This window comes from Mustela lutreola, chromosome 1 (assembly GCF_030435805.1).
Source record: "Mustela lutreola isolate mMusLut2 chromosome 1, mMusLut2.pri, whole genome shotgun sequence".
Taxonomy (NCBI): domain Eukaryota; kingdom Metazoa; phylum Chordata; class Mammalia; order Carnivora; family Mustelidae; genus Mustela; species Mustela lutreola.
Window position 1 is genome coordinate 186,906,152 of NC_081290.1, and position 25,930 is coordinate 186,932,081.

General features: G+C 45.9%; 1 protein-coding gene across 9 annotated transcripts in view; it reads right to left on the bottom strand.

The window, feature by feature from the left end:
• CADM1 (cell adhesion molecule 1) overlaps window positions 1–25,930 on the bottom strand; it is a 325,193-nt gene that overhangs the window by 6,081 nt on the left and 293,182 nt on the right. For 5 of the 9 annotated variants that reach the window (XM_059181432.1, XM_059181404.1, XM_059181450.1 and 2 more), the window contains 2 exons: window positions 17,852–17,884; window positions 10,716–10,769 (listed from right to left, as the gene is read on the bottom strand). The exons of 2 other annotated variants lie outside the window; for them this stretch is intronic. In XM_059181432.1, the coding sequence (XP_059037415.1) occupies window positions 10,716–10,769; window positions 17,852–17,884 (87 nt within the window). The remainder of the gene's footprint in view (window positions 1–10,715; window positions 10,770–17,851; window positions 17,885–25,930) is intronic. 2 more of the 9 variants (XM_059181468.1, XM_059181413.1) reach the window with 1 other exon arrangement.

A 25,930-nucleotide genomic window follows, 5' to 3' on the forward strand; every position in this document is an offset into this window, starting at 1 on the left:
ACTAGCTGTACCTTACAATTTAAGCACAGCAGCAACAGAAACGGTAAAAATCTTTTAACTTTACATGATTTGTGAAGTCATATGTGAAGGATTTACCATTTAAATCTTTCAGTACAAGCAGCACATGGCCCTATAAATCTGTCCCCCTTGCAGTTGCTGGACGCCTGAGAGAAATGCATTTCACCAGGAAGACGGAGAGTGCAAATTCAAGTCAATTTTTAAGAAAGATTTATCTCTGTCTCTCTCCAAAGAACAGAGCAAATCTCTGAAGCCTCCACCTCTAATAATATTTGAAGTTTATCGATCAAGTGTACAGATCCGTGACAGCTAAAGGTAATGGTGCTCTTTTGAGCCGAAACCTGATACAACGCTTTCAGCAGGAGGGCGTGATTTACACTTTCTATCGATATTTCCAATTCTGCTCTGAGATTAAGTACTGAAGGATGTGGGGAAAGAACTGGTGACCGAGGGTTCCACGAAAAGTGCTTTAATTAAAAGAGTTTAAATTAAAAAAAAAATGAAGTAGTTAAAGTGTTTCATTAAGTTACCTTTCCGAGGACCAAAAAAGCCCAAAAATCCCAACCCAAACAGAAATGCCAGATCGGAGGCAGCAGCAGGTCGCCCAGGACAACAGGATGATGGGAGTTTAATTGGAGAAGGGAGATGGGTTGGAGGCAGAGTGCACTGCAGCCAATTAGCCCGCTCCGTGATGTGCGAGCCCCTCCAGCAACCTGTCTAATAAGCTCAACTTGAAACGTGGTGGAGACGAATCGCCCTCCTCGGCCAAAATTGTTGCCTACTGCGGAGGCAACAGCCTCTGTGTCCTGAAAGTCATCTCGTCGGGGCAGAGTGGAAACTTCTTCTTTTAGAGACAACACAGCTTGTGGGAGGGGGGCGCTCCCCCTGGGGTGGGGGGCCCTTGACACAGGGATCTGTCGGAGGAGAGCAATTCACACCCCGGAGACTCTCGCCCAATTGCACAGAGTCAGCATCGCTGGTGGGAAGAGGGAGCAACAGAAAAGCCAGGAAGTTGTGTTTTCCTTAGGGAGCTGTCAAAATGGGGGATCTTGTAGGAATGAAAACAAACTAATCTCCAACTGCCATGAGCTGCAGACCTACTGAAAAAATAGGAGTCTTTCAACGGACTCCCTGGGTCTTAGGCTTGGAGAGGGAAAACAGCCATACTAGCCACGGAGGAGAGGGGAAAGTGAGGGGTGGTTGCTGAGAGCAGCCTGGGGAGACTGAGAGCAGACAGAAACTTTAAGAGGCCGTCCCGGTTCCAGGCACAGACCTAAATAACCTGTCTGGGGAAGACCTAAATAACCTGTCTCGTGGCCGCTGTTCAAAGACTGCCTCCTCCATGCCTAGGCACAGGAACATTCTAGAAGCCTGAGAAAGCCAGAGACAGAGAAGCTGTTATCCACAAAACACCTCATGGGCTGCGTATCTGCAAGATTCATTTCCTTAGCCCGAACTCTTCATTGGATCTTTGCTCCCCATGAACTTCGGGCTCAATGGGGTCAGTGGTGCCTAGTCGCCCCCGTACCTTGCGCACATTCAGTACTTGGGTTCTAGTGACCTTCCCCGCCCGAAAGGGTAATCTCTCCCACTATCCCGTGATACTCACTTGATAAGAAAGTTTACTACCACCTGTTAATCACCCAGACATTTTTCCTGCCTTCAGTTACCGCAGAGGGATACAGAAAGCAACTGAGGTTTCCTTTAAGGGAACACGGCCGTCTGTGAGCCCCTCACCACCTCTCTGCACCCCAGCCCGGGTTCACCATCCTCTGTGAAGAGCAACATGTTTTCTTGCCTCAGCTCACTCCTCCCTTGTTTCCATGTGGGGGCTGTTGGGAGAGTTTGCAGAGCGTTTTCGACTGGCCTCTGCTGGGAGGCGATCAGGGTGAAAGCTGGTTACTGTGAGGGCAGAAGGGCCTGCACCTGTGGGCTGGGGCCTCGCTCAGGGCGAGGAGCAGCAGCACGACTGTACACCACGAGGCAGTGGGCAAGTGGCTGGAGGCTGCAGGAGGAGCGTGGCTCTGACAAGTCCCGCAGTGGCCCACCCTTTCCTGTTCTGCTCCCCAAGGGAGAGCTCCAGCCCGCGTATTAAGAAAGTAACTTTCACCATCATTCAAAGGTCCTGCTCCTCTTAGGGTGCAGACCTTTTCACTTTGAGGTGCCACCAACGTCCCTGGGGAGGTATCCTCCCTTTTTCTGAATCACGCAGAGAAGGAAACCAAAGAGCCAGACTCCACAGCTGCCCCCGGCTTCTACCCTGAAAGGACACGTGGGCAAGGAAAGCACTTAGAAACACGCCTCGTCCTTAGGCGAGTAAATAGCTCTTGGGTTCAGAAGGTCTTTTTTCTTGTGCTTTTAAGAAACGAAGTAACAGGGGCACCTGGGTGGCTCAGTGGGTTAATCCTCTGCCTTCGGCTCAGGTCATGATCTCAGGGTCCTGGGATCGAGCCCCACATCAGGCTCTCTGCTCGGCAGGGGGCCTGCTTCCTCCTCTCTGCCTACTTGTGATCTCTGTGTGTCAAATAAATAAATAAAATCTTTAAAAAAAAAAGAAACGAAGTAACAGGTGTCCCTAAGAGTGTTCCCATTTCTGGGACTATCTGGGCCCTATCATCCGGTGGAGGAAACGCCATGTTTCTCCTTGGTGTGTGCTGCTAGCATCAAAGTTATCCCAGCCTTGATCTCGGCACGTTTGGGTGGAGTGACGAGTGTCACCCCCAATACCCTCACGTGCGATGTTGAGTACCTCTGGCCCGGTGGTGCCATGGTTCCGGCTTTCCGGGGCGCTCTGTGGGCACTGGGAAGAGGGGCCGTGCGGGCTCCCGGTTGTGGCACAGTCCTGCCTGCCTGGACTGTCCCCTCTTGCACCCCTGTCCGAGGCTCTAAGTGTGACATACGTACGTATCTTTAAGGACAGATCAATCATGAGCTGTTTAGTATTCGCGAGTTGGCTTTTCTTTGGGCAAAAAGCTGGAATAACTGGGCTCCAGGTGAGAGTTTCCGAGCTGTGCGCAGAATGTTAAGTTGGTGACTACCGCCTTGGGCCAGAGCTGGCACCACCCTGGGCTCGCGTCAGCATCTTAGAAGCTGCAGGGACAAAAACATTTCAAAGGGACTCCCAAGAGGGCAGCCCCCAGTTGCTCGGCCCTCTTCACCTTGGGCCAGATGACCCGGCTCCCTCCATTCCTCAACATGCAACATCAAGGGGCCAGTTCTAAAGGCAGGGGTTCCCGAGGGCCTGCCAAGAAAAGTGATTGCTAGGGCCAAGTTCAGGCTCCTTCCCCCACCCCCAGGGAACTCCTTCCTCTCTGCTCGCTTTCCCTCCTCAGACGACTTGCCAGAACCGTCCTGGTGGGACAAAGTGGGGCCACCACTTCACCCCCTGGCACGGGGCGTCTCACAGAAACCGCCAGGGGAATGCCTTCATCCTGGATGTGTGATAAGACTAGAAGGCTCGGCTGCCAGAGGCAGGGATTCATGGCTTGTGTGTCCCGGACCAGCTCCTGGCAGAGAGGGACTCTGGCAGAGGACGTCACCGGGCAGAACGCTCACGGCTACCGTGGCCTGCCCACCGTGCAGCCCGGGCTGGGCCTTTTGCCAAAAGGACACCAAGCTCCCGACCTCTAAGAAGCTGAAGTGTGACCCGGTTAAAACATAAATGCACAGAGCAAACATACGGCAGAGGGCACGACAGCCACCCCGTGTTGGCGTACCTTCCCATTTTCAAAAATCCCTGGCTCAGGCTATCTACGTCCTCCGGGAGAGCTGGGGCTCCTCTTACACCCATCTGTTTCTTCTTCCCCTAGGCCACAGACCACCTCAGGTCTCACCTTAGAAATTAGTATTCAATACATGGTGGGGGTTCTAATGCTACTGGTCTGCTTCCGTCTTGAGCAATTCCTATGCTCAACCCTTCTGCCATTTCCATACCCAACGAACAGCTGGAAAAAAGTGGAGACTCTTGACTTTTTGCAACAGTTCTGTCCCTTGGTTTGGTTTGAGCCTTTGTTCTGGGCTGAGGGTTTGCCGGACAAGTCCGTTTAATTAAAAAACTCTCAGCATCCGTGTTTCTAATGGAAATGCTGCCTCCAGCTTCCTAGGCCCGTAGGCATCAGTCTGTCTTAGAGGACGCTTAATGATGTCATTTGCTACTTCTCACGAGGGAGAAAGAAAAAGCCTGCTGGTGGGGATTTCCAAATCGGAAGCAAAGCCAAAATCTGACCTCCAAGACAAAACAAAACTAAACAAAACAAACAAACAAAAAGTGGCACCACCTGAAAACTGTAGCTCTGCATTCCCATTCCCCTACTGTAGCTCCCTGTATGGCAACACAAATAAGTGTGTGTTTTAAAGACCACAACTTTATTACCGAAGGGGAACACACTGAATGACATGCACTGACAAAATGCCACATTATTTGCTAATCCTAATATGTTATTCTTCCTTAAGATTTGCTTTTCTCAGCACCAATTCAATTATAGATGCTACAAATCCTTCTGACATTTAATTCTCTCTTGTCAGAGAGTAGTAAATGTATACAGTACATGCACAGCTTTCCCATTAAGATGTTAATATATATCGGAGCACACTAGCCTCTACGTAACATAACCTTTCTGTTCTATCTTCTTAGAAAGGGGAAGGGAAGGAATAAATGCAAGGCAGGAAAATCACGACGCTCCCAGAGAGCATCTTGCTCGGAAAGCTAGTACTACCCTTCAGCTGCACTGAATTCTAGCAACGTTAACCGTGGCTCTGAGAGCATTTCAAAGGAACCACGTTAAGCTTACTTAAAGGAAAACTGCAGTCAGCATCCTCCTCCTGCCACCGAGAGCTCGGTAAGCATTCATTTAAAATGAGAAGTTCTGCACGCAGGCTTCGGGCTGTACATGGTCACTGCTCAGTGATGAGGACTTGGGCTCTCGCAGGTGGTCACTGCCTACAGATGCGCCTCCACACACGGGCCCAGACGGGAGCCGAAGAAGAGTTAGATCTCCTCGCCCGTATGGCCCACGGGATAGTGGTCGGATCTGGGGTCAAACAGGGCTTTGTTCCTCTGCTCTGTGACTGCAGGCGGGGGGAATCAGCCTCTCGGAGCCACAGAGCACAGCCATGCCCTCCCAGGGTCGTGTCTGCGAGGCCAGCATGTGGAATGGGAGAATGCCTCTCTGGGCCAGGGCTTGGCATATCATGGACACGCAGTAAGCGTCTGTCACAGTTAAATCTACAATAGGAGAGCCTGAGGGGGGCTTTCTTCCAGGTTTTTAATATTATGGATGCCAGGCCAATACTTATCGGCTCTCTGGGAGTAAGGGCTGCACGGACACACAACTGTACACTCGGCACTGCTCTCGGACTGTGAGACGGCCATAAACCCTTGCTGAGTTGAAGTCGCCAGGTCCTTTTCCATTTCTGCAGAAGGGCACTGGGGCTGTGGATAGCCCAGCTGCCCTGTGGGGTCAAGGCTGAAGGCCACCTGGGCCAGGTCATGACCCAGGTGTCCCATCTGAGCATGTAGACTGGAAGTATTTATTGTCAGCTAAATACTGAGAACAAATATTTTTTATGCTGATTTTTTCCTCCCATAACTTGATTTAGTTATTTTACCCAACAGCAGAAATGCCTTAATGAGCCCGAAGGGGTCCTCCCAAACACTCCGTATCCCCAGAGGCCAGGAGGCACACTCAGGAGTCCACTCCACTCATCTCATAATAAGGACTTCAAAGTGAGAGTGCCTTTTCCCTTGGAAGCCACAGGAAGGCACGGGAGGATGGAACCAGAGTTCTCCTTCAAAGAGTGCACAGCTGAGAAAGAGGACAGCGTCGTAAAGTATTTCCAAACATTCATTTCCCACTAGAATCTCTTTCTGGAGAAAGATGCTCCTGTGGACCTCAGGCATTTGGGGGTGTGAGGAAGATGGATTAATGAGTATGGTGACGTCACCCCAAGGCAGTGTCCAACCTGTGGAACTGGAATTCACATTTCGTGGCATAGCCTGGCGCCTCACTAGTTTGGAGGAAATGTTCCTGTTTGATGGCCTCCTTCCTCCCCACGAGGGAAACAGTAGCATGTTGGATTATGGGAAGATCAGCAATTCAATGACCTTCAAACTCCCATCCTGGGAGCGCTGTGGCCAAGCTGCCACAAGACCTGAGGCGAGCTTCTGTCTATTGCCTTGTGTTCAACAGAATTTTAAAATCAGGAACTCTACACGTTTTAAATTTTGTGACCCCAAACTTTCCCACAGCCTATAGGATCATCTCAGTGGGAAACTGATCCCAGAATTTCAGACAGTGTTGGACAATGGCACCAAAATCATCTGAGGCAATGGCCTTCTTCGAAGGAGAAAAAGCTTGAGTTGATGCCAGAAGAGATCTTTTTCCAGGTCATTCAGCACGTGGTTCTGCCCCTGATGGGCTCCAGAGAGGCTAGCTTTCCCCTCCTCATTCCCTGGATGCACACACTGAATTGAAAGGGGTCTAAGAGGGAAAGGATTCCCGAGAAGAGCCCAGAACAGAGGAAGCGTGGCGTTCACGGTGGAGGGAAAACTCTTAAACTAGTCTCTGTTTCCTGCAGAGGTCCGAAGACCCGCACATTCAAATTCTGACTCTGCCTCTTGAATAAATCATTCAACCTGGGTTTTTCCACTCAGGAAAACGCTCCCAGGGCTGGCTCCCTCGCCCTGTCCCAGTGGCCTTCTGTGGGGAGCTTTTGCCCTAAACTGGCTTCTGTCTCTTCCTGGTCCCAGTCACTCGTGCCCACTCTACCCGCTTTAATTTTTTCTACAACATTTGTCCCTGTCCGCCATTATCTCGTTGTCGTGAGCCTGGCTTCCCCACTAGAAAGTAGCTATGAGTGCGGGGGCCAGCGGTGTGATCGCCACAGCACTCTTGGTCGGTGTTGTTCACGCTGCATGCCTGGTGCCCGGCCCAGGGTCTAGCACATACAGGAGCTCCAACAGCGGTGCCCAGTGAAGAGCAAATGAGATCATCTGTGAAAGACTTTTCTAAGCTGAAAAGAACTGTATACAAGCTAAATACCACTACACTTGATTTACAAGCCATACTTAGAACTTGTCTACACAGCCCAGCTGGTTTTTCTTTATCATCGTTATTGCGAGTCAGTGAGGGCAAGGAGGACTGCCCCCCCCACCCTCAATGTTCTGTCTATTGAGTTTTTCCACACACATTTCCAGCAAGTTCAGCCGACTCTGAGGACCTTCACAAGGACCAGATGGTCACAGAGCCCGCCCCCCACCCCAGAGCTGACCATCGGGATCCAAAGGGCTTGATGTGCTTCTATTATCCACATTTAGACTGTATTGTGAACCGCTGTCTCCTTCAGAAATCATTCAGGGGATGCCAGCTGGCCCACCCAGAATCTTCTATCATGCCTGGCACGGATTATCAGAGCCATTTAGGGTTTACCCTCTGCCCACACTCTTCTACAGATTGTGAGGGAGATGTGGGATTTTTCTAGATCGCTTTCTCATTTGTAGAGCAAGAGTTGAAAACATGTTTGGGGGAAGCATGACAGCTCTGGAATTTCTCGTCAGTGCCTCCGCTTCAGAAGCACAAGACTGATGGACTGCTCTGATAGTGCCCGAGGGCCATTCTCTGGCACAATGTGTATTTACCAAGGCACTCGGCTGAAGAGTCCCCAAAGACCTTTCCATTGCTGAAAGGAGGGAGGCAGTGCAGACATTTTTAAAAAAGTTTTAAAACAAAATCGAAGGATAAATATGCTTAAAGCTATTCTATTCCACACGGGCGGCAATAACCACCAGCTGTCACCAGGAAGCAGCAGATGTAATTGATAAAACAATTCAAAACTCTTATGGGCCCATTGTCAATAATGTTAACACCCAAAAAAGTAAATGAAAGGGTTCAAAGTAGGACTGGAAGAGCTCTCCAGGTCTGCCAATTATTAAATCACCGAACTACACACAAGCATAATTTTTTTAATGCAGATTAAAGAGGAGGATCAGCTGGGCAACTTGCTCTGCTGGGTGAGGACGGAGTGCCATATGTTGCTTATGAAACTGTCATTAGCTCAGGTAGCAGCGGTGAATGGGGGGAGTGGGCAGAAGAGAGACCTTCGCTATTTCTAAGGAAATGCAGGATATAGCATCTATCGGTAATAAGGAAAGGCTGAAATTTCCACCCAGATGGAAAAGGGAATGGATGGTAATATTATTCATTACCACAGTTTAGCATGAAATGCGCAACACCTACTCTAATTTATTGATGGACTGCTTAAGACGGGTGTTAACCTGTTTGTCTTGTATTATAATTGAATTCAGTCTCTAGGCTACAGAAATTTGAGAAGTTCATCCTTTCTCAATCAATATGCTCCCCTTCAGTGACCCATTTCAAGACAGCTTCATAAAAAATAATGTATTTTGTTTTAATAAATTTAAACACTATGACAGCTGCTCAATTTTTATTGGTTGTATTTTTTTTTTTTCCTCCCCCTTCGGATGTCTCTTTGCTGCTGAGGGAAGCCAAGCTCACAATCAATAGTAATTGATTAATCAGCATCCCCTTTGAACAAAGGTGCTAATCAGTTTTTGATTAGTTCATCAAACCAGATGCAAAGGCAGCCCGAGCCCGGCCTGATAGATCATCAGTGTTCTACATGACTTATGGCTCCCAAGCAACCCAGGACTGCGGCGTCCGCAGAGGGGGTGGGGGTGGGGGAACGACATAATTATTCATTTAACCGAATTATTAGGAGCACAAACAGTTGTTGGTTTACTGCTCCTGACTCCGGCGTGATGGATAGAACTGCAGCAAGACCGCATCTGACTTGGTGCAGGACTTAGAGACCCGGAGTGGTTCCTTAACTGATGATGCTTGCGGAACGGGTGGATGGCTGATGTGGTCCCGCTTTCCTAACGAGGAGAAAAATTCCCTTTGCCCATCTCGGTGACACTCAGGTGACGATGCCACCAAGAGGGGTCAGGCCCGTGAGGACTCAGTCCTTTCTTGGGATCCTTGAGAAGTTCCCCTTGCCAGGGCCGTGGGGTCACCTGTGCTCTTTAGGGTCAGGACACGACCCGAGAGCAGATTGCTTACAGATAGCATTACATTCCAGGCAAGGGGCGCCTGGGTGGCTCAGTGGGTTAAGCCACTGCCTTCAGCTCAGGTCATGATCTCAGAGTCCTGGGATCGAGTCCCACATCGGGCTCTCTGCTCAGCAGGGAGCCTGCTTCCTCCTCTCTCTCTGCCTGCCTCTCTGCCTGCTTGTGATCTCTCTCTGTCAAACAAATAAATAAAATCTTTAAAAAAAAAAAAATGAGAGAGTCCTTCCACTTCTCCCCACTCTCTCCCTTACATTCCAGGCAAGGAGCAGGACTTATCTCTTCTTTTAAGCGGGGTAATGTTTTTTGCAATTTCTCTAAATACCCCACCCATATGGGCAAAAATGAAACCCTCCCTTGATGGGCTGGCTGTCTCTCTAATCTTCCAGTTATTTATCTGAATTCACTAGGATTTGGAACTTATTCATCCAACAAGTATCAACTGAGTGCCTGCTACACGACAGGCATGCGGCAGTGAACAAACCCAACACGGCCTCTTGGAGCTTCCACTCGGTGGGAAAATCTGACAGCTAAGCTCAAGCTGGGACATGCTACGTCGAAAAATAAAGGCACCCACCCTGTTTTCTAGGTTTGATGGAAGCTCCTAAGAGGCGAAAACTCTGCACTTGGAAAGACTAGGTGGCTCTGATTTTCTCGCTGGGTGAAACCCGCAGTCAGGGACCATCACCTCGCAATTAACTATTCAAGGGAGCGGAAGTGAAGTCTCTTCAACAAGGGGCAATATGGACCCCTTCCTTCCAAAGGCTTGAGTCAGCATCTGTAGCCCTCTGCCTTGGTGCCTCCATCACCGTGATGAGGAGGAAGGGGGCTTCCTTACTGATTTATTAGGAATTAACCGATCGAAATGCTGAAGGGGCTGTAGCTGGTTGGCAGGGAAGCCCCAGAACATCACGGTAGCTCATGTAACTGTTTAGCTCTGACCATTTTGAATCTCCTCCTGCACCCCCCCCCACCCCTTTTAGGATATGCTTCTTATTCTGGATTAGTAACACCTAAATCCTGGAATCAAGCATGAAACCTACTTTTGCAAGAGCTCAGTGTGCTGTGAAAAAGGTCTGAGGTGGATAATTAGTTTACATCATGGTGTGTGACAAAACAATGGCCCCCCCTTCCTCCCTGCCCCCTCCCCTCCCCCCGCCTCTAAGATCGTTATGACGTGTGGCTTTTCTAGTCTATTCTACAGAAGTAGATGGTCAATAGGATTTTTTTTTCTTTTTAAAAGGAAGATCTTCTCTCATAATCCAACATCTTTAAACTGCTTGGAATGCAAAACATTTCTCTCGAACCGTTATACAGCCAGAGCATAGAAAGTATTTTACGCCACGGAAAACAGTGGCTTTCGTACAATCCAATGATGAGCTGCCCTCCCTTGCACAGACCCCCTCAGTCCCCGTCGGAAATATACATGCCACTAGCACCAGAAAAAGAAGGGGGCGAGGAGGAAGAGAGTGTTAATAAAAATTTGTTTTCCTTTTATCTCAAAATCCACAATTGCTAATTAACTGCCCGGGAAACCAAATGGCCATTTTGTAGAAGTGGACAGAGCACGCACAGGTTGGACACCGCAGTGCCTTACCTAATGACTAGCCCTTACCTGAGAGGTCCTCACTGTCCAGTTCTTCTGCGGAATTGGGCAACTGAGTAAGGCCTTACAAGTAAAAACAAATCGTTTTTCTTTTCATTCCTCAAGGGACATAAACAAAACACTTCAGAACTGAGGATGAATTTCTTAAAAAAAAAAAACATGAGCCAAATCTCTTGCTATCTTTCTCTTTTTTGGATAGCTTGAATGCATTAATCCATAAGTACATTTCTCCAATCATTTCATTTTGTTATTGATACACAATCAAGGCAGAAAGATTCCTCAGTCTCCGCTTTCAAAGCACATGAAACATGAAGGTGAATGTTTAAAATCACTCATTCATAACAGCATGCAAAAAGAAAAAAAAAATAAAGCCTGATTGTTAACCGTCAATGCTCTGACATGGCCCTTGAATACAAATACAGTTAGAGGTTACATACTGCTGTATGTAAGTTTTATTTCACATTTTCCCGTAAATTGAAATCCTTTGCCAATACTGACAAATACATTTCATTATCAATTTATGACGATCTTGGATCACTTATTTCAAAATGGTACAGCATCTGCTAACTACAGATTGCAGGTTATGTCTTCATCAGAAAATCTGATTCGCAAAATGACTTTTTAAAAAGGAGAATTTAAAAAAAAAAATCAGTGGTATGCCTGAAAAATGAAACCCTCAAAGCTGAGAAAGCAGTTAGGCCAGGAGCTAATCTGGGGCTGGGGGGGAGGCGGGGGAGGGCTTGAATGGTCCACACCGAGCCACCAGCAACGTTGGCCAGCTGGGCCAGCTCTCAGCTAGCTCTGATCTGAATCAAAGGAGGGGGAGTGGGAGGTAGATAAACAACAGGAGGCTTGGCTAGGGGTGGGATTCCATTTCCTCATGCTTTATTTGCTCCTTTGAGGAAGATCAAGAGCCACCAAGATACGAGACAATCTAAGGAGGCCTCCATTCATTGTTCCTTGACGTTCTGCTCAAAGTCCAGTCTGATGGCTCTGGGTCTGCTTCTCTAATGGGATTTGTCACTCTGGAAGAATATTTGTGGGCCTATGAAACCGCAAGGACGTTGGGGAGAGGGGCGGGTCTTTAGTTTTCATCCTTCCCTTCTCTATAGCCAAGCACGGAGTATAGTCTCAGCAAGCATTTGCTGAATGAATGATGTGGGAGTAATGCTCAGTGAACTACCAACCAGAGCATGAAACGAATGCTCTGGAAACAAGCAATGTCAAACTGATTGCACTGGTTTAAAAAACAAAATACAAAAAACAACCCAAAGTAACAGAAATAATCATGTAGAAATGGTCAATAAAAGCTTAGGTTTTGTAAGTCGTTTTATAAAGAAGCCAAGTGAATATTGATAGCCAGGCTGGTGGTGTGAAAGGAGGCCATCGTGTCAGCTCTTGGAGGAAGAATTTCCATTGTGAACCATGGGTGCCAATATTCAAGGGCAGGTGCCAATTAGAAATGGGAGGGTTTGAGTCTACGGATCTTCCCAAACTATAGATTTAGGCAACAAAAGGAAAAGTAATGAGTAAGGCACTCAATTATAGAGGCAACTGAGTAGGGATGCTATCCGTCTGTCCTGAAATCTGATTGGCCGAAAGTGTTCCTATTTTTAATTAGCTTTATCCATTGTATAAAGACTGATGAATACAATTATTTGAATAATTGTTATAAATGGGCAACATAAAGTACTTCTCTGTAGTTAATTATGAATTTGCAGTTCTCAGAAGGCTAATCCCTCACTTCTACGTGGCCCAATGAATATCAAGGCTTTCTACCTACATGCTTGGCACCCACTGAACCATATTAAACAAGGATGTTTCAAGTAGGCGGCTTTACTGCTGAATGCCTGCTTCCGTGGGGAGGGCATGAGAAAGCTAATTTTAGAAAATAAAGACAAATATGTTCATGAGATATCACGGATATGCAAAGTTTCCCATTAAAAAGCAACGGACAGTTGATACACACCTCATTAAAGATGAAACTGTCATTTTTAATGGCATAAATTTTAAAATACACCAAATCACCTGGAATCTACTGCTCAGATTACATCGGAAAGTGGGAAGCCGTTTCGATTAGTGGCGTTAAATTTGTTTTTGCGCTACTGTTGTATTTTATGAGTCTATAGTGCTCGGCCATGGTTGGATAATTTTTGAATAAGTGTAATTGGAAGAGTGTACTGAGGCACTGAGGGTAGAAGGGAGGACAAGCAAAATTTACCTCCTAGAATTGCTTTGACTGAGGTAGTTCTCTTTCATGTTCAAACTCATACACCTCTTATTTTCTCAAAGAAACAAAGATGCACTTTATGAGGCAGACGGTGTTTTCCAAAAGGAAACTTCACCATTTAACGATACATGGGAAATCCCTTCTTAGTTTTTCTCTTTAAACTTCCGTATCATCTGTTGAAGACCCTTCTTGTCACTTCTAATTAAAATGTATCCAATAAACTTCTTTAAACTTGGTTAAACAAGTGAAAAGTTTAACTATTGGCCCATGTGGGACTTTTTTTTTTTTTTTTGAGCAATTAATTCTGAGCATGATAATTTCATGCATGCACGGTAGACCTGCGTTGCACTTGTTCCTGGTCTAGGATGGGCTGCACATCCCCTGGGCCTCCTCAGTGCCTCTGAGGTTGTCACCTCTCCTTTCCAACAGACGTCGCTGGCTTCTAAAAGTGGTGTGAGGTAGCAATCTTAAACCAGGCTAAGGAAAACCTCAAACATTAGAAACAGCAAGAAATCCTAGAGATAGTTAAATAAAGTCAAGGTCAAGCAAAATTTCAATGTTTGTGGGTTTGGTTCATTAGGGTTTCTTTCTTTCTTTTTTTTTTTTTTTTTCAGAAGATGTCATAAAAGAACGATTAAAGAAAACCTCAAAGGAAACAAAAATGTAGCCCCCTGGCTCCAGTACCATTCCCAGTAGGAAAAAGTAGGCGATGGTCTCTTTCTTACCTAAGCGGCATACATCTGATCACTTGGCCATATTATGGAAACTGTTACTTCCATCACCAGCCATAAGAGTTCAGACGCCCCCGGTAGTTTTAATCTAAAAGCTCAGTCATCCTGTTCTTCCTGCTTTGTCAGCTTTTGTGGAGAGTTTGTCCCTTCTTCCCATGAGCAGAAATTTGGTTCACGCCGTTAAACAGTAGCACATTGTTTCCAAACGGCATATCAAGGCTGAAACACAATCTTCAGGTCCTGCAGCCATTCGTAAACCTCTTTAGCTTTGTTCTTGAGTAGAACACACAATGTCTGCAGAGTCCCTCGACTGAATGACAGCCTTTGAATGCCACTGTTGTGTACTCATACAGAGAGATGTGCAGAGAGGTTCATACACAGATGGCGGACATAGCGGTTGTAATAATGCGCACTGCTGGCTATTTGCCTTTTGGATGGGCTGCAGAAGGAGCCCGCAATTGAACAGAAAGTTAAGATAGGAATTTCATGTGCTTTTAGGATTCTAGTAAGGCTTGCACTACTTATAAAATTTTAGAAGTCGGGGAAAGGGAGCTTTGGGGGGTGGGGGTGAGGTGGAGGGTGGCGACCTGAGGGCAGTGGACTAGGGTGTGAGAGTGTATCTAGCACAGGCCAAAGATTTTGCCACTGAAACTGAAAGTAAAAAGTAGTTTCAGGGGGTTCCCAGTTTGAGTCTTACCAGAGTTATATACTGAATTAAAGACTACTGAAAAACTCATTTGGGATATGTAAATTCATGAGCTCATCAGCCTCTGATAGATCAAGAGGTGGAAAGCAAAAGGATAGGTAGCCTGGAAAATCATAAAATGGGAAGAGGAGAGGGGAGAGGGAGTGGGGGGGAGGGAGGGAGAAGCTCCGACCCAGAGGAAGCCAGCTGACTGCAGTGCAGCAAAAGCACAAGCACTATTCCAGACCATGGGCATGCGGTCACCCCAAACCTCACACAGGGGAGGTGGGTGGGGGAAGGGAGAGGGTACACACAGGGCTGAGAAAGAACAAGGCACAAGACACAGAGAAGCGCCCACATTTGAACAAACAAAAACTATCACGCGTACCCACACGTCAATAATCATAGGAAGGACGACACCATCCGTGCTTTAAGTCACTCATGCATTTCCGCCATTAGTTTCAGACCACGTAGGACCAGGATTTGGCAGAGCGTTTTTTGCATTGCTCGACATGCACGCATGACACAGGATTCTTCCTGACCAGGCCTTAAGGATGAGCTCCAAAAACACAAGTGCTCAAGATCCTTATTCAAAGAGAATCTCTTCGGTCACCCTAGTCTAAAAGATCCCCTTCTTACACTCGCTTTTACGTCTACCATCAATTAGATCCTGAAAAACACATTGTGACTGATTGTTGTTTGTTTTCTTTTTGGAGAAAATCCATTTGATTTTGAGTCATGCCCATGCACTTCTAACCTTCCAAGACATGCTTGTTCCAATCAGATATTGGTAAGAACAAATGACCAACATACGTCAACAACTCGTATACGTCTTACGTACTCTAGCAACACAAGCTTGAATAAAGTATTTTAATGAGTCTTCAAAGGGAAAGCTTTTTTTTTTACAAATTATTTTTTTCATTTTTATAGAAAAAAGGAGAACTATAGAAGGAACTCCAGAATGAATCCTTTTAAGACCAATAAAGTGGTCATGACAGGCTGACCTAATACGTCTTGTCATTTGAGTTGCCAAGTCCTCCAACCGTGCCATTTTTCTAGGCCCAGATCTCTCTCATGAACATCTCAAGGTCATTCTCAAGTGGATGTCAGTCAAAAGGTTGCTGCACTGAAGAAGCTGGGGTTTAGTCATAATTCACTTGAAGACAATCTGGTTCCAGATAGGGTCCCTGCTTTAAAGTTTCCACCATACCCTATCACCTTTTTTACCCTGACGACTGACCTGAAGACCATTTCCCCTCCATCAAGGAAGATTCTAGATACTCCTTTGGCTTTCATTAAAGCTGTTTGCTGGGGGCGGTAGTACCTCTTTGTGAGGACACTATGAGGGTATCAGACAAGTTAGGAGAATGTATTTATATGTGTATTACATAGGGGACCATCCTGGGTTATCACTTCTGTCCTCCTGCTGGTAAGGAATAGCATGTGTGGATGTGTGGGAGGGGGGAGGAGAGAACTCTTTTTCTTCCTCCCCAACATTCTTGGCTGCCAGCCAGTGAACAACATCCTGGTAGTATATCGCTGTCCCTGAAATAATAAGGCAGTGGTTGCTTCTCTGTTCTCTGCCCCAGGAATGCTAGAAAGCCTAATTCCAAGTGTCTCTTCGTTACACCACAAAAGAGAGATCACCGTCACTTTCTCTTTCCAGGAAGAAAGATCTGACCAAAAACCGTGTCCTAGACCACGATGGGGCCCTAGGTTAACTTCTCATTTCTCAGATCAGGGAACATATTTCCTACTTGGAATACCTCAGCCAACTCTAAGACTTACATCCATCAGAGTCACGTAAGTACATGGATTTTATCGAAGGGACCTAGCAAATACAACTCTGGAGTCTTAGGAGATAAATGATCAATATTTCTTCAAAGATCTCACAGAATTCAAGAATCTTATGGTTACATTTGACCCTGGAGTCAATTATAGGAAGCTCAGAACTTAAAGCATCTTAAAAAGAATAGAACAAAATCTCTTGAACGGCATTAAAATAGCCTTAAAGCTCTGCGACTAATCGATAAAAGTCAGGAAGTGCTCAATTAATGATGAAACCTACAAATAACTAAGCTTAATGGAGTGCAGTGCCTGAGCTGTAGCAAGCACTATGGGGCATTACCTTAGAAAGTGGAGGTTTTATACCTAATTGATTTCTCATGATTGCCAGTGTATTTGGCCCTTTACCTTTTCCTTCTGTGCCCAGTGACAGGAAAGGGCCAGGTGGAGGCGCAAGGGGTGTGGGGATGAAAATAATGCTTCACACCCAAGTTCATTTTGCTCTCTTGGAATTCCTCATCAGAAAGTCCAAATGGGGACTGGTGGCAGGGGGCCAAGCATCACGGCCTGACCTTCGGGGACAGCTCACATAGGATGGGTTTCACTTAGCGATTTCCAACTGCCAAGTCCTCAAATGGAGGTCTGTTTTAAGGAAGTCAGTCTGTGCTAGGAAGAAATGTTTTGCTATAAGGCTTGGCTGATCACCCCATCGCTTAAATGGTGGAGTCCAACCCTGTACAATGTGCTAAGTGATTTCAATAGGCCTTTTACCAAAAAATCCCCTTGAACTCAACACCCCTTCTCCAAGCACAGTATCACTAAGGTAAGAGTTAGGGAATGAAGTCATATACAGATGAAACATGATTCTAATTTCCCGACTAAAGAGACACAGAAAAGTTAATGGGCCTCTTCCAACCTAGTCAGTCAGAGAGGAAATAGAAAAAGATGTCCCGATGGCTGTTTTGTTTTTTTCTTTTTTAGTCACTTTTTGTTTACAACCTTAACCAACTTTGTAGTATTTTGCCTACGAGATACCCACACACAAATGATCTTTTCAGTCCCACTTAATGCTGTTAAAATTTACATCTGGTGTCCCTCCTGGCTTGGAGAGGCTTCCTGCCCAGTGCTAGCTAGCATAAGCCTGCGTGCACACATGGAGATTAAAAAGAGTGAACTGGCTTGGGTTTGCAGAGGGAGCTATGATGGGGAACATAATTAAGAGAAGAGTGATGCCCTCCCCCGCCACCACCTCGTGAATTTAAACAGGACTACCCTTCTGTCCTTACCTGTCCTTCACGGCCTCAACTACTGAGTGTCTCTTCCAAATGTACCTGGGACTCTAGCCTATAAACGAAGAAAGCAACTGGGCCTTTAATCCAAAGGCCATGATTTTTAGGTCAATATTCATTTTTGAAATCCCTCGTGTTTTGGGGTCTGGTGGCACTCTATCCATAAGGGCCACCTGTGGCCGGGTCTCCCACACCCTGGCCTGACTGTCACTGGCCTCCCTCCAGACGGCAACCATGGGCTCCTGAACTCACAACAGAAATGACAAGACTCGACATCCTTCCAAGCCTTCAAAATTACAGTCTATGTATGAGATCAGTCTACTCGAAATACGATTTCCCTTGAAGACTGCATTTCTCTTTTTCCCAGGCTTGCCTTGCCTCTCAGCAGCGCTGAGAAAGTAGATAAACAGTAATGTGATACCAACCGTGAACTGCGGGCTCTGTCGTCGCTGCCGTGTCTACAGACGGGAACAGAGGATTGGAGGAAGGGAGGAAACAGGAGGAACGGCATGCAAAAAAAGGGAAAATGGAAAAAAATGGAACAGATAATATATAAGCAAGCTTTCAAAGAACATCGCGTGACAAGCAATAATAAATGAAAAGCAAAAAGCATTTGAAGTGAGTTGCACTGTTTTAAGACATGCCTTCAGCTCAAAGCTGCGAGCCAGTGAGGAAAACAGTCAATTCTGTGGTTCTGGGGGTCTTGCCAGGACACATCTACTTGCTAGTCCATAGTCGGGGGAACATGCAAAGTGAGGGGAAACACCAGCGCAGACTCGGTGGCTCTGAACACATAAAGGCTCAGGACTGGGGCGGAAAAGCTCAGTCGGCAGGCTGGCGGAGCAAGGGATTCATACATTCAAACATTGCCTTTGTCTGAAGCCAGCCCACGCAGGCGCCCGGGCTTTGTGACTGCCCATTACGCATCAGTGAAACAATCACACTTTGAGGATCCTCTACGGCTTATGCTCAGATGCCTGTACATGAACACGTGAGCTCAAGTTTTCCATCCCGCGTTATTATTTTGGCAGCGTTCAGCTGGAAAGTTCCACGGACTGGGAGGCCATGGGAATGAACATATTAATAGTTTCCCGATAAAGTTTCTGTTCACAATCCCCCACCCCTACCCCCAACCCCCTCTCCTGGCCACCAGGAATCCTTTCTTCACTTTGCAGCATTCTCTGGGTTACAACCTAAGAGCAGAAGACCACCATGGACACACCCGAGTCCGCACAATTGGCCAAACACCACTTCCGATCGTGTGACTTCCCACAAATGACAGTATCCAGCCATCCCTTGGCTCCCAGGGCAGCACCATGTTTGCTGTGGGGAGCTGCAGGGAGTCCCCCGCCTTTGTGGCCGCCTTCGCATTGCCAGATGCACTTGCTGTGGAAGAAACCGTGGTCTCTTTCTTCCTCCATTTCCGATGCTGTCCAAGTTTCCTCCTCCTTCTGCTGTGCTTCGAACCAGGCGTGCTGTTCTGGCTCCTCTTCACAGGGAATGGCTCAAGGGGCTCAAGAAATTTTCTGTTTATTTTTGGCTAGAGGGAAAGTGGGATAAATATCTAACAAAATGCACGATGACATTCTTTTTCCAGTTGTCTTTTTTTTTTTTTTAAACACCACTCCTGTGGCCAGCTTCATTCCAAAGTTAACCCATCTGGCCATGCTTTCGTGTTCGAGTCTACACCTCTCCAGTATGTTTCTTTCCACTATCCCCATCTGGCCAGGGAGGGCTGGTGACATGAACTCGTCATCTCTGGCTGGGCTGGCATTCTTGGTTGAAACTGCAAGTAGTTACCTGTTCCCTACCACCCACCCTTAACACAGCTATTTAAGCTGGTAATTATTTTCATGAGTTCTAGAGACTCCAAAAGACTCTTCCGGACTCGACACAGGCAATGTTTAAATGCAATGGAATGCCACACTTTTTCCTTTTTTTTTTTCCTGGTCAAACGAGCCTGGTGCTTCTGATGTGCAAATCAGGACACATGAATTCACACCGGTGTTCCCCCTCAGTTGGCATGCTTTCCTCAGGACCCTATAACCATCAAAACAATCGCAGCCCTTCTAAGGAGCCAAGATTAACCAGCAGTCTGAGAAGCCACTGCAGCTTTAACATAACTTATAGCTGAGTTTCTGAAGGATTGATGAAGGAAAGAAAAACATAAAATACACTGCATAAGAACACAATACTTACTTACAAGTCAAGTCTGTATGCATAAAATAGCAGTAAAAAACAATACCAAAAATTGTACAGTTGAAACATCACTACACGGGATCGTCATGACACAGCTGACACATCTCCTTACTTGAAACATCCAAGCCAAGTGTTAGTTTCAGGTGCTTTCAGCTTAAGGGGCAAGATCAAATGCACATTTGTACAGAAACATTTATATACATGCTAACACATTTTATGGATAAGCACTGGCTCCTTTACAAAATAAAAAAAAGTAATAAATACTTTGGTTATTTTTATAGTAGCACTTCTCATAGGCTGTAATCTTAGCAGGTCAATAAGTAGCATAAACATCAAAGAGAGGAGGTGGAGTAAATCCTAGAGGTTAGAGTCCTCAAAACTCGTATCTTAGCATGAACTGATGACTGCTCCTTTTACCGTCTTCCTACATCACTGTGCTGTCCACTTTATCATGAAACTAAGTTAAGTGACCCTAGGTGTCGGCTTCTTTGTGGGCACTAGAAAATGAATGAGCCCAGTCCACAGTGCAGCTTGCTTCCCCAGTATGGGGACGGGAAGTCCATCAACTGCACCCAAAACAGGAGGAGAAAGGGATGCGGTGGGGTGGGGGTGGGGTGGAAATATCTTCTAGGGCAGTTAACAGCAAACACACGTTCAAGTCAAACCACACAAGTCACTGCGGCTGGAAGTGGCAAGGCCATGGTCAGCAATGGGGCAGGGGAACGCAGCAGACACACAGGTTGGCCACAGAGTTCTAAGGGGGTGTGAGGGAGTGTTGGGGGAGGCACCAATTCTATTTCTTTAAGAGCATCTGGTGTGCTCTCTGAACAGAGGCTATTCCAAGTAAAGAATTAAAAAAAAAAAAAAAATCTTTAGAAGTGACTTTGTGCTCCCCACAGGAGAGCAGTGTGACAGAATCTAATTCTCCTTCCTAATTGCATTATGACTTCATGCAGAAACCGCAGACACCCTGGCTCTGAAGGGAGTGCCGCTCTGTGAAGTGGGATTTATTCAGGGTGTCTTAATCAGAAGACTGGCGAGAGGTGCCAGGCCACCCCTGTGAATCAACTCGTGGGGTCACTCCATTGTTGGGTAACATTCGGAGTGTATGGGCAAAACGCAAGCAGTCCACTTGCAATACAAGTTAGAAACGCTGTCATTAGCTTGAAAAATGACAGCCCCTAATTGTCCTAACAAAGACTTGTTTTCAAAGGCACTTTGCTGCTGCCTTTAGAAACTCATCAGAGAGAAAGAGGTCACAAAGAGTTGAGCTGGGCTTCAGGCCGCTGTAGGGTTAGGGAATGAAAAAGGCCTTGCTGAGCTATTGTCTTGATTTTAATTTTAATTACAACAGGGCAAATCTATTGTATACTTACTTTATTAGGTCAACAACCAAAAAACAATCCCAGGTTCCTGCAAACCCAGTCAGTGTGCGTGGCCTTAATAGTCCCTCTCCGGCTGTTTTACGAGTATCATCAAACAAGGTATCCCAGGGCAGACTCTGCATGTTTTGAAAGATGCACATTTCACGAAATACTGACTCCTTGGTCTCCTGGCCATACCAACAGTTTATGGCATCCTATCTTGAATAAATTAAACATCACCTATATTTCATGTGGCAGTAGAAGATATTTACAGAATGAAAAGGCTCTGACAATGTGTGAGATTAGAGACTGTAGCTGTTTAACCAAGTAGCCAAAAAAAAAAAAAAAAAAAAAATATGCTGCATGAGAGGCAGCTGGGCAATATTTAGTTGAAACAGTCATGTGTAAGCTCCGCTGTGGCACATTCTAATCCTTTCATATGGATTCTCTCCAACTTAGAATTGTTCATTGAGTGTGACAGACTGGGGGTTTAAAACTAATCCATAAATTAGTCCGTGGTCTCACACACAACGGGTGCCATAAATGAAAATGAAAATCCTAGAACAAAATTAAATTCACAACCTTAAATACTTTTTCTTCTCCAATTGCTCCGTGGTGCTCCTGCTTTAGAACGCCCCAATTCACGGTGAGACTGCATTTTGGGGTGCGTGTGTGCAGGGTCTACGTTAAAAAATGCACAGTGTAATAACCTAGAGAACCCAATCTGCTCAGAAGCAGAGCTTAATTGTAAAGAATTTAAATTCTCCCATTTTGATTGTCATAAGCTTAAATGGAAGCGTACTAAGCAGTCCAGACATATTTTAATACACTTTCCCCGAGTTTATTTTCTTAACTAAAGTCAATAAGGAGCCAATGGGTTTTCTTAATTGAATTCCCCTTCAGTTTGTGTTACGGAGCTGCTTTAAATCTAGACACTAGGGCAGGCGAGGAATTCCCCTGACAATTTTATTTTCATAGTTGTGTTTTGCTGGCCAATATATATTAAATATAGTTTTTTAAATTCATTTCTTTATTTATTTCTGACTTATTTGAAATCTATTGAAAGCAAAAATATGTGCCGGAAAATTAAATTTCGAAATTTATTTTCTACTGGATTCTCAGTTAATTTTCTTTCCAACTATGTTATGCTTTAATTAAACTCCCATTTCTCAGGGGCTGGAAAAAAAGGGGACAAGAACAGAACAGAAGCTAAAAGGGCCCAAACAGGGAAGTCTTGTTAAAGCTCTTTTACTTCTTAAAGTCACCCTCTCCTCCTTGAGGGGGCAGAAGGGGTTATGGGGTAGGGCCCCAGGGAACAGCAGGGTGGGGAATGGGTTGGTTTTTTGTTAAGCAATTTCAAGTTTTGTAAAAGCTTCTTCAGAATTGTTCCCTAATGCTGCTGTGCCCCTGAGATCTTTTTCATTTGCAAACCAGATGTTCTGAAAATAACAGGAACCCATACAGGGGTTCCACCTCACAAGGAAAATGTCCTAGTCCTAGTAGTAGTCGTCTTTGATGCTGGGGTGGAAGTCTGGGTGGAGGAAGGGGAAGTAGGGGGAAGGCATAGGGGAGGGCAGGAACAGAAGAGGAGGGTGAAGGTGGAGAGAGGCGGGCTCTAGAAGTAGGAGCTTCTAGTCCTCTCCGGCTAGATGCGGAAGGCTCCTTTCAAGTCCTACCCTTTCCACCATCAAGACAGCCCCAACGATCGCTTTCTAAGCCCAAGAAACGCATATGTACGATGCTAGTTTTCTGAACTGGGGATGAATCTTCAGTATGGAAACCTTTCAAGTCCTCATCTCTTGGATTCGTTTAAAACAAGGAACATAAAAGTATGGGAATTGTGATGGAAGCAATAGCAAAAAAAAAAAAAAAAAACTCCGTTCCCACCTCTCATTTCTTTTTTTTTTTTAAAAAAAAGGCAGAATCAGGTGAGCTTCGTTACTGTAGTGTTCTCACTGCTTCCATTCCCTCATAAATCAGTATGGGTCAAGGGCTGGTTGGCTATGATGCTATTGGTAATGGGTCTCTAATCATCAGCAAAATAAAAATGTACACAGTGGAGACAGTATTTAAAAGAAGGGCCATGCAATTTGGGGGCAAAAACTTGAGAAGGGGGCTCATGCGTATTTTCTAGTGCCCTCATGATATGCTTGTCACCAGGCATGTTGGCCCATCAGTAACATTCAGTAAGTATGCAGTAAAGGATGAGTGGTACACGGTCTTAATGGAGTAGAAGCCAACTCTGGGAAAAAAGGGAATTTAGTAAACACTCTAGAATGAAAGTTGTGTATGTCCTAGCAACAGTGGCTTAATATATGCCTAGAACGTAAACACACACACACACACACACACACACACACACACACTGCAGACAGGTGCTTGAAGTTGGGCCATCATGCTTACTTTCCAGAATGCCGTCCTTACCGCCATTCTATGCATTCCTTGATGGCAGACCAAGCTACTTGACGTGTGATGCTCTCCCCAGTCCTGCTCTGGCCGCAGGGTGGGCCCTCCATGCAGAGCACCTCCCACTCTTGGGTTCCAGGGTGGAGAACCTAGTCTCTCTACCATATTTTAAGGGGCTTAAGGACTTTTCTGCCTCCCCAGGCACTAGCATCTTACTTTATGTATTACAGGGACTTGGTATTTGTTAAATGAACGCCTAAAAGCTGGTGGATAAGCATATAGCCCTTTGCACCTCGCAAACACCTGCAGCACAGAGGAGGCTAAGACCTGGAGAAGTGGCTCCAGGTGAGGCCAGGCTCTCTAAGTGTTGTTTTGATGGTCCTGGTACAGGGGGAGGTTAGCACAGGTGTCCCTTCTTTCCTCCGTATTGAAGAAACTGGAAACACTTGCCATGGTGTTGGGTCTCCTGCACTTGGTGTGCTCGGAGCATCACTGAAGGAGAAGGACCACACTCAGGTTTAGGGGCCTGGATACACTTCACACACACAACGGCTTAGGATATCAGACTATGAAAGCCAAGGTAACAGGTGGGCCTGCGGGCTGGGACACACTTTCTCCAAGGTACCCTGGGATTGTAGTGCTTAGATACCAAGCAGAAGAACAGTGCTGTTTTCTTCCCCAGGAAACACAAAATACTGAATTGGATACGTACTTTTAAAAAGAGGAAAAACTCATTTAGAAATGACCTATTTCATTCCTGTGAAAGGATTTTTAAATGTGTTCTAGGACTTGGCCCTGTAGCTATTCATTTCTTATTCTAAAGTGATTTTAATGTTTTAATTTATGACAGTCACATGTACAGTGACCTACAGGTTGGCCCCCCTCCCCCCGGCCCCAGTGAACCTGAATTTCCTACTGAAGCTGCCAAGGGTGCTTATAATAACTGAGTGCTGTGTTGTTTTCTAAGGTAGACTCCTCATCAAAGGACAGGACTGAGCAGAATCAATACAATATCCACATTATCTAGGGAGGGAAACACTATTTTCCCAAGATGGCAATGGCTAGAGGAAGAAGCTGGATCCAATTTTATCCACACCTCATACCTCAAGTCAGCTAACTTCAAAGAAAATTCCAAACACAAAACAAAAGACCCCTCCCCGGCCCCCCGTTTCTCTTCGGTTCTAATTTCGGAGTAGATTCTGCCTGAAGGACTCTGAGCCCAGGGGATGGTTTGGCTGGCCCTCTATTTTAACAGAGGGCTCTGGGGACAATTTGGACAACGCGGTTTGTTCTTCAATATCACAGCATGTATCTTTGTAAATGAAACCACATGGACAACTTGATGTGATTAGGAAAAAAAAAAAAAAAAAAAAAAAGCAGGGGGCGGCCAATTGCCCTAATCGGAACAGACATACCTGATCAGAATACCAGTGTGCATGAGACAGGAGAGACACCCAAGAAGCTCATGGCGAATTATAGTGAGGCTCCGGATGGCTCCCATTTCAATTCCAACTCTCCAATGCTTTTTTTTTTTTTTTTAATTAGAGAGAGAGATTCTAATGAATGAACGGCATAATGGTTGCGAAGCTGCGACAAGGCTGATGGGGCAAGTTGACATCAAATACTCCATTCAGTACCCCAGAGCCTTCAAAAATTCCTCCCCTAGATCAGTCTACTGCTAGAGGTGTGCGCCGTCACACGAAGGTCAGGAGACCTGCTCCATGCACCTGAGACGGGAGAAAGCTGCCCGGCTCCTCCCACCAGGCAGGTGTAGGATTCGGGATGGCAATATCACCTCGGACTGGGCTCATGATTTCTCCCCTCTGAGGATCTTTAACCTGCTTTTGAGGGAGCCGGGCGACTGAGGACTCAATGATGGTCTGCCTCTCTAACAAGGAAAACAATTCGATTACCCCGGTTATGGAAGATAAAACATAGCGCCGGAGCACTTCCTTTCCGAGGAATCAGAAATCAACTATGGCCTTTCAAGTTTAAAAATATTTTTCTATCGCATTTGTACATTTTCTTGTAATGAAACTCTGACCTGGGGAATGGGTTTCAGTTATTGCATCTGAGTGGGAGAAAAGAAATGGAGGACTGTGGGCTGCTTCTTTTTCTTTTCTTTTTTTTCCTTCCTTCCTTTCTTTTTTTATTTTTTTTTTTAAAGCTCAGGCTTTATGTTACTGTCACTGGATTTAGCTGTTGCAGCTTTTAAGGCTAACGGGTGGCTGTTATGTAGTGAACAGTGCGAGAGAGGAGAGTGGAAATTAATTTAGCTATCCATTTGCCAAGATTCGGTCTGGAAGGCTTTTTTAGGAACCAGTCTAAATCTCAGGGATAGCCTGGACCTTTAAAATGGGACACAGGCTCATTCAGTTCCATAACCTTTAATCGGCTTGAAGTAAGGAGCAAATGTTAAAATCCACGAGTGTACTTTCTAGGCAAGATAAATACATGGAAGCTGCTTGTTAAGACCCAGCAAGCTTAGAAGATCATGTCCGTTAAGGCAGCGGATCCTACAATGTGTTTCAGTGG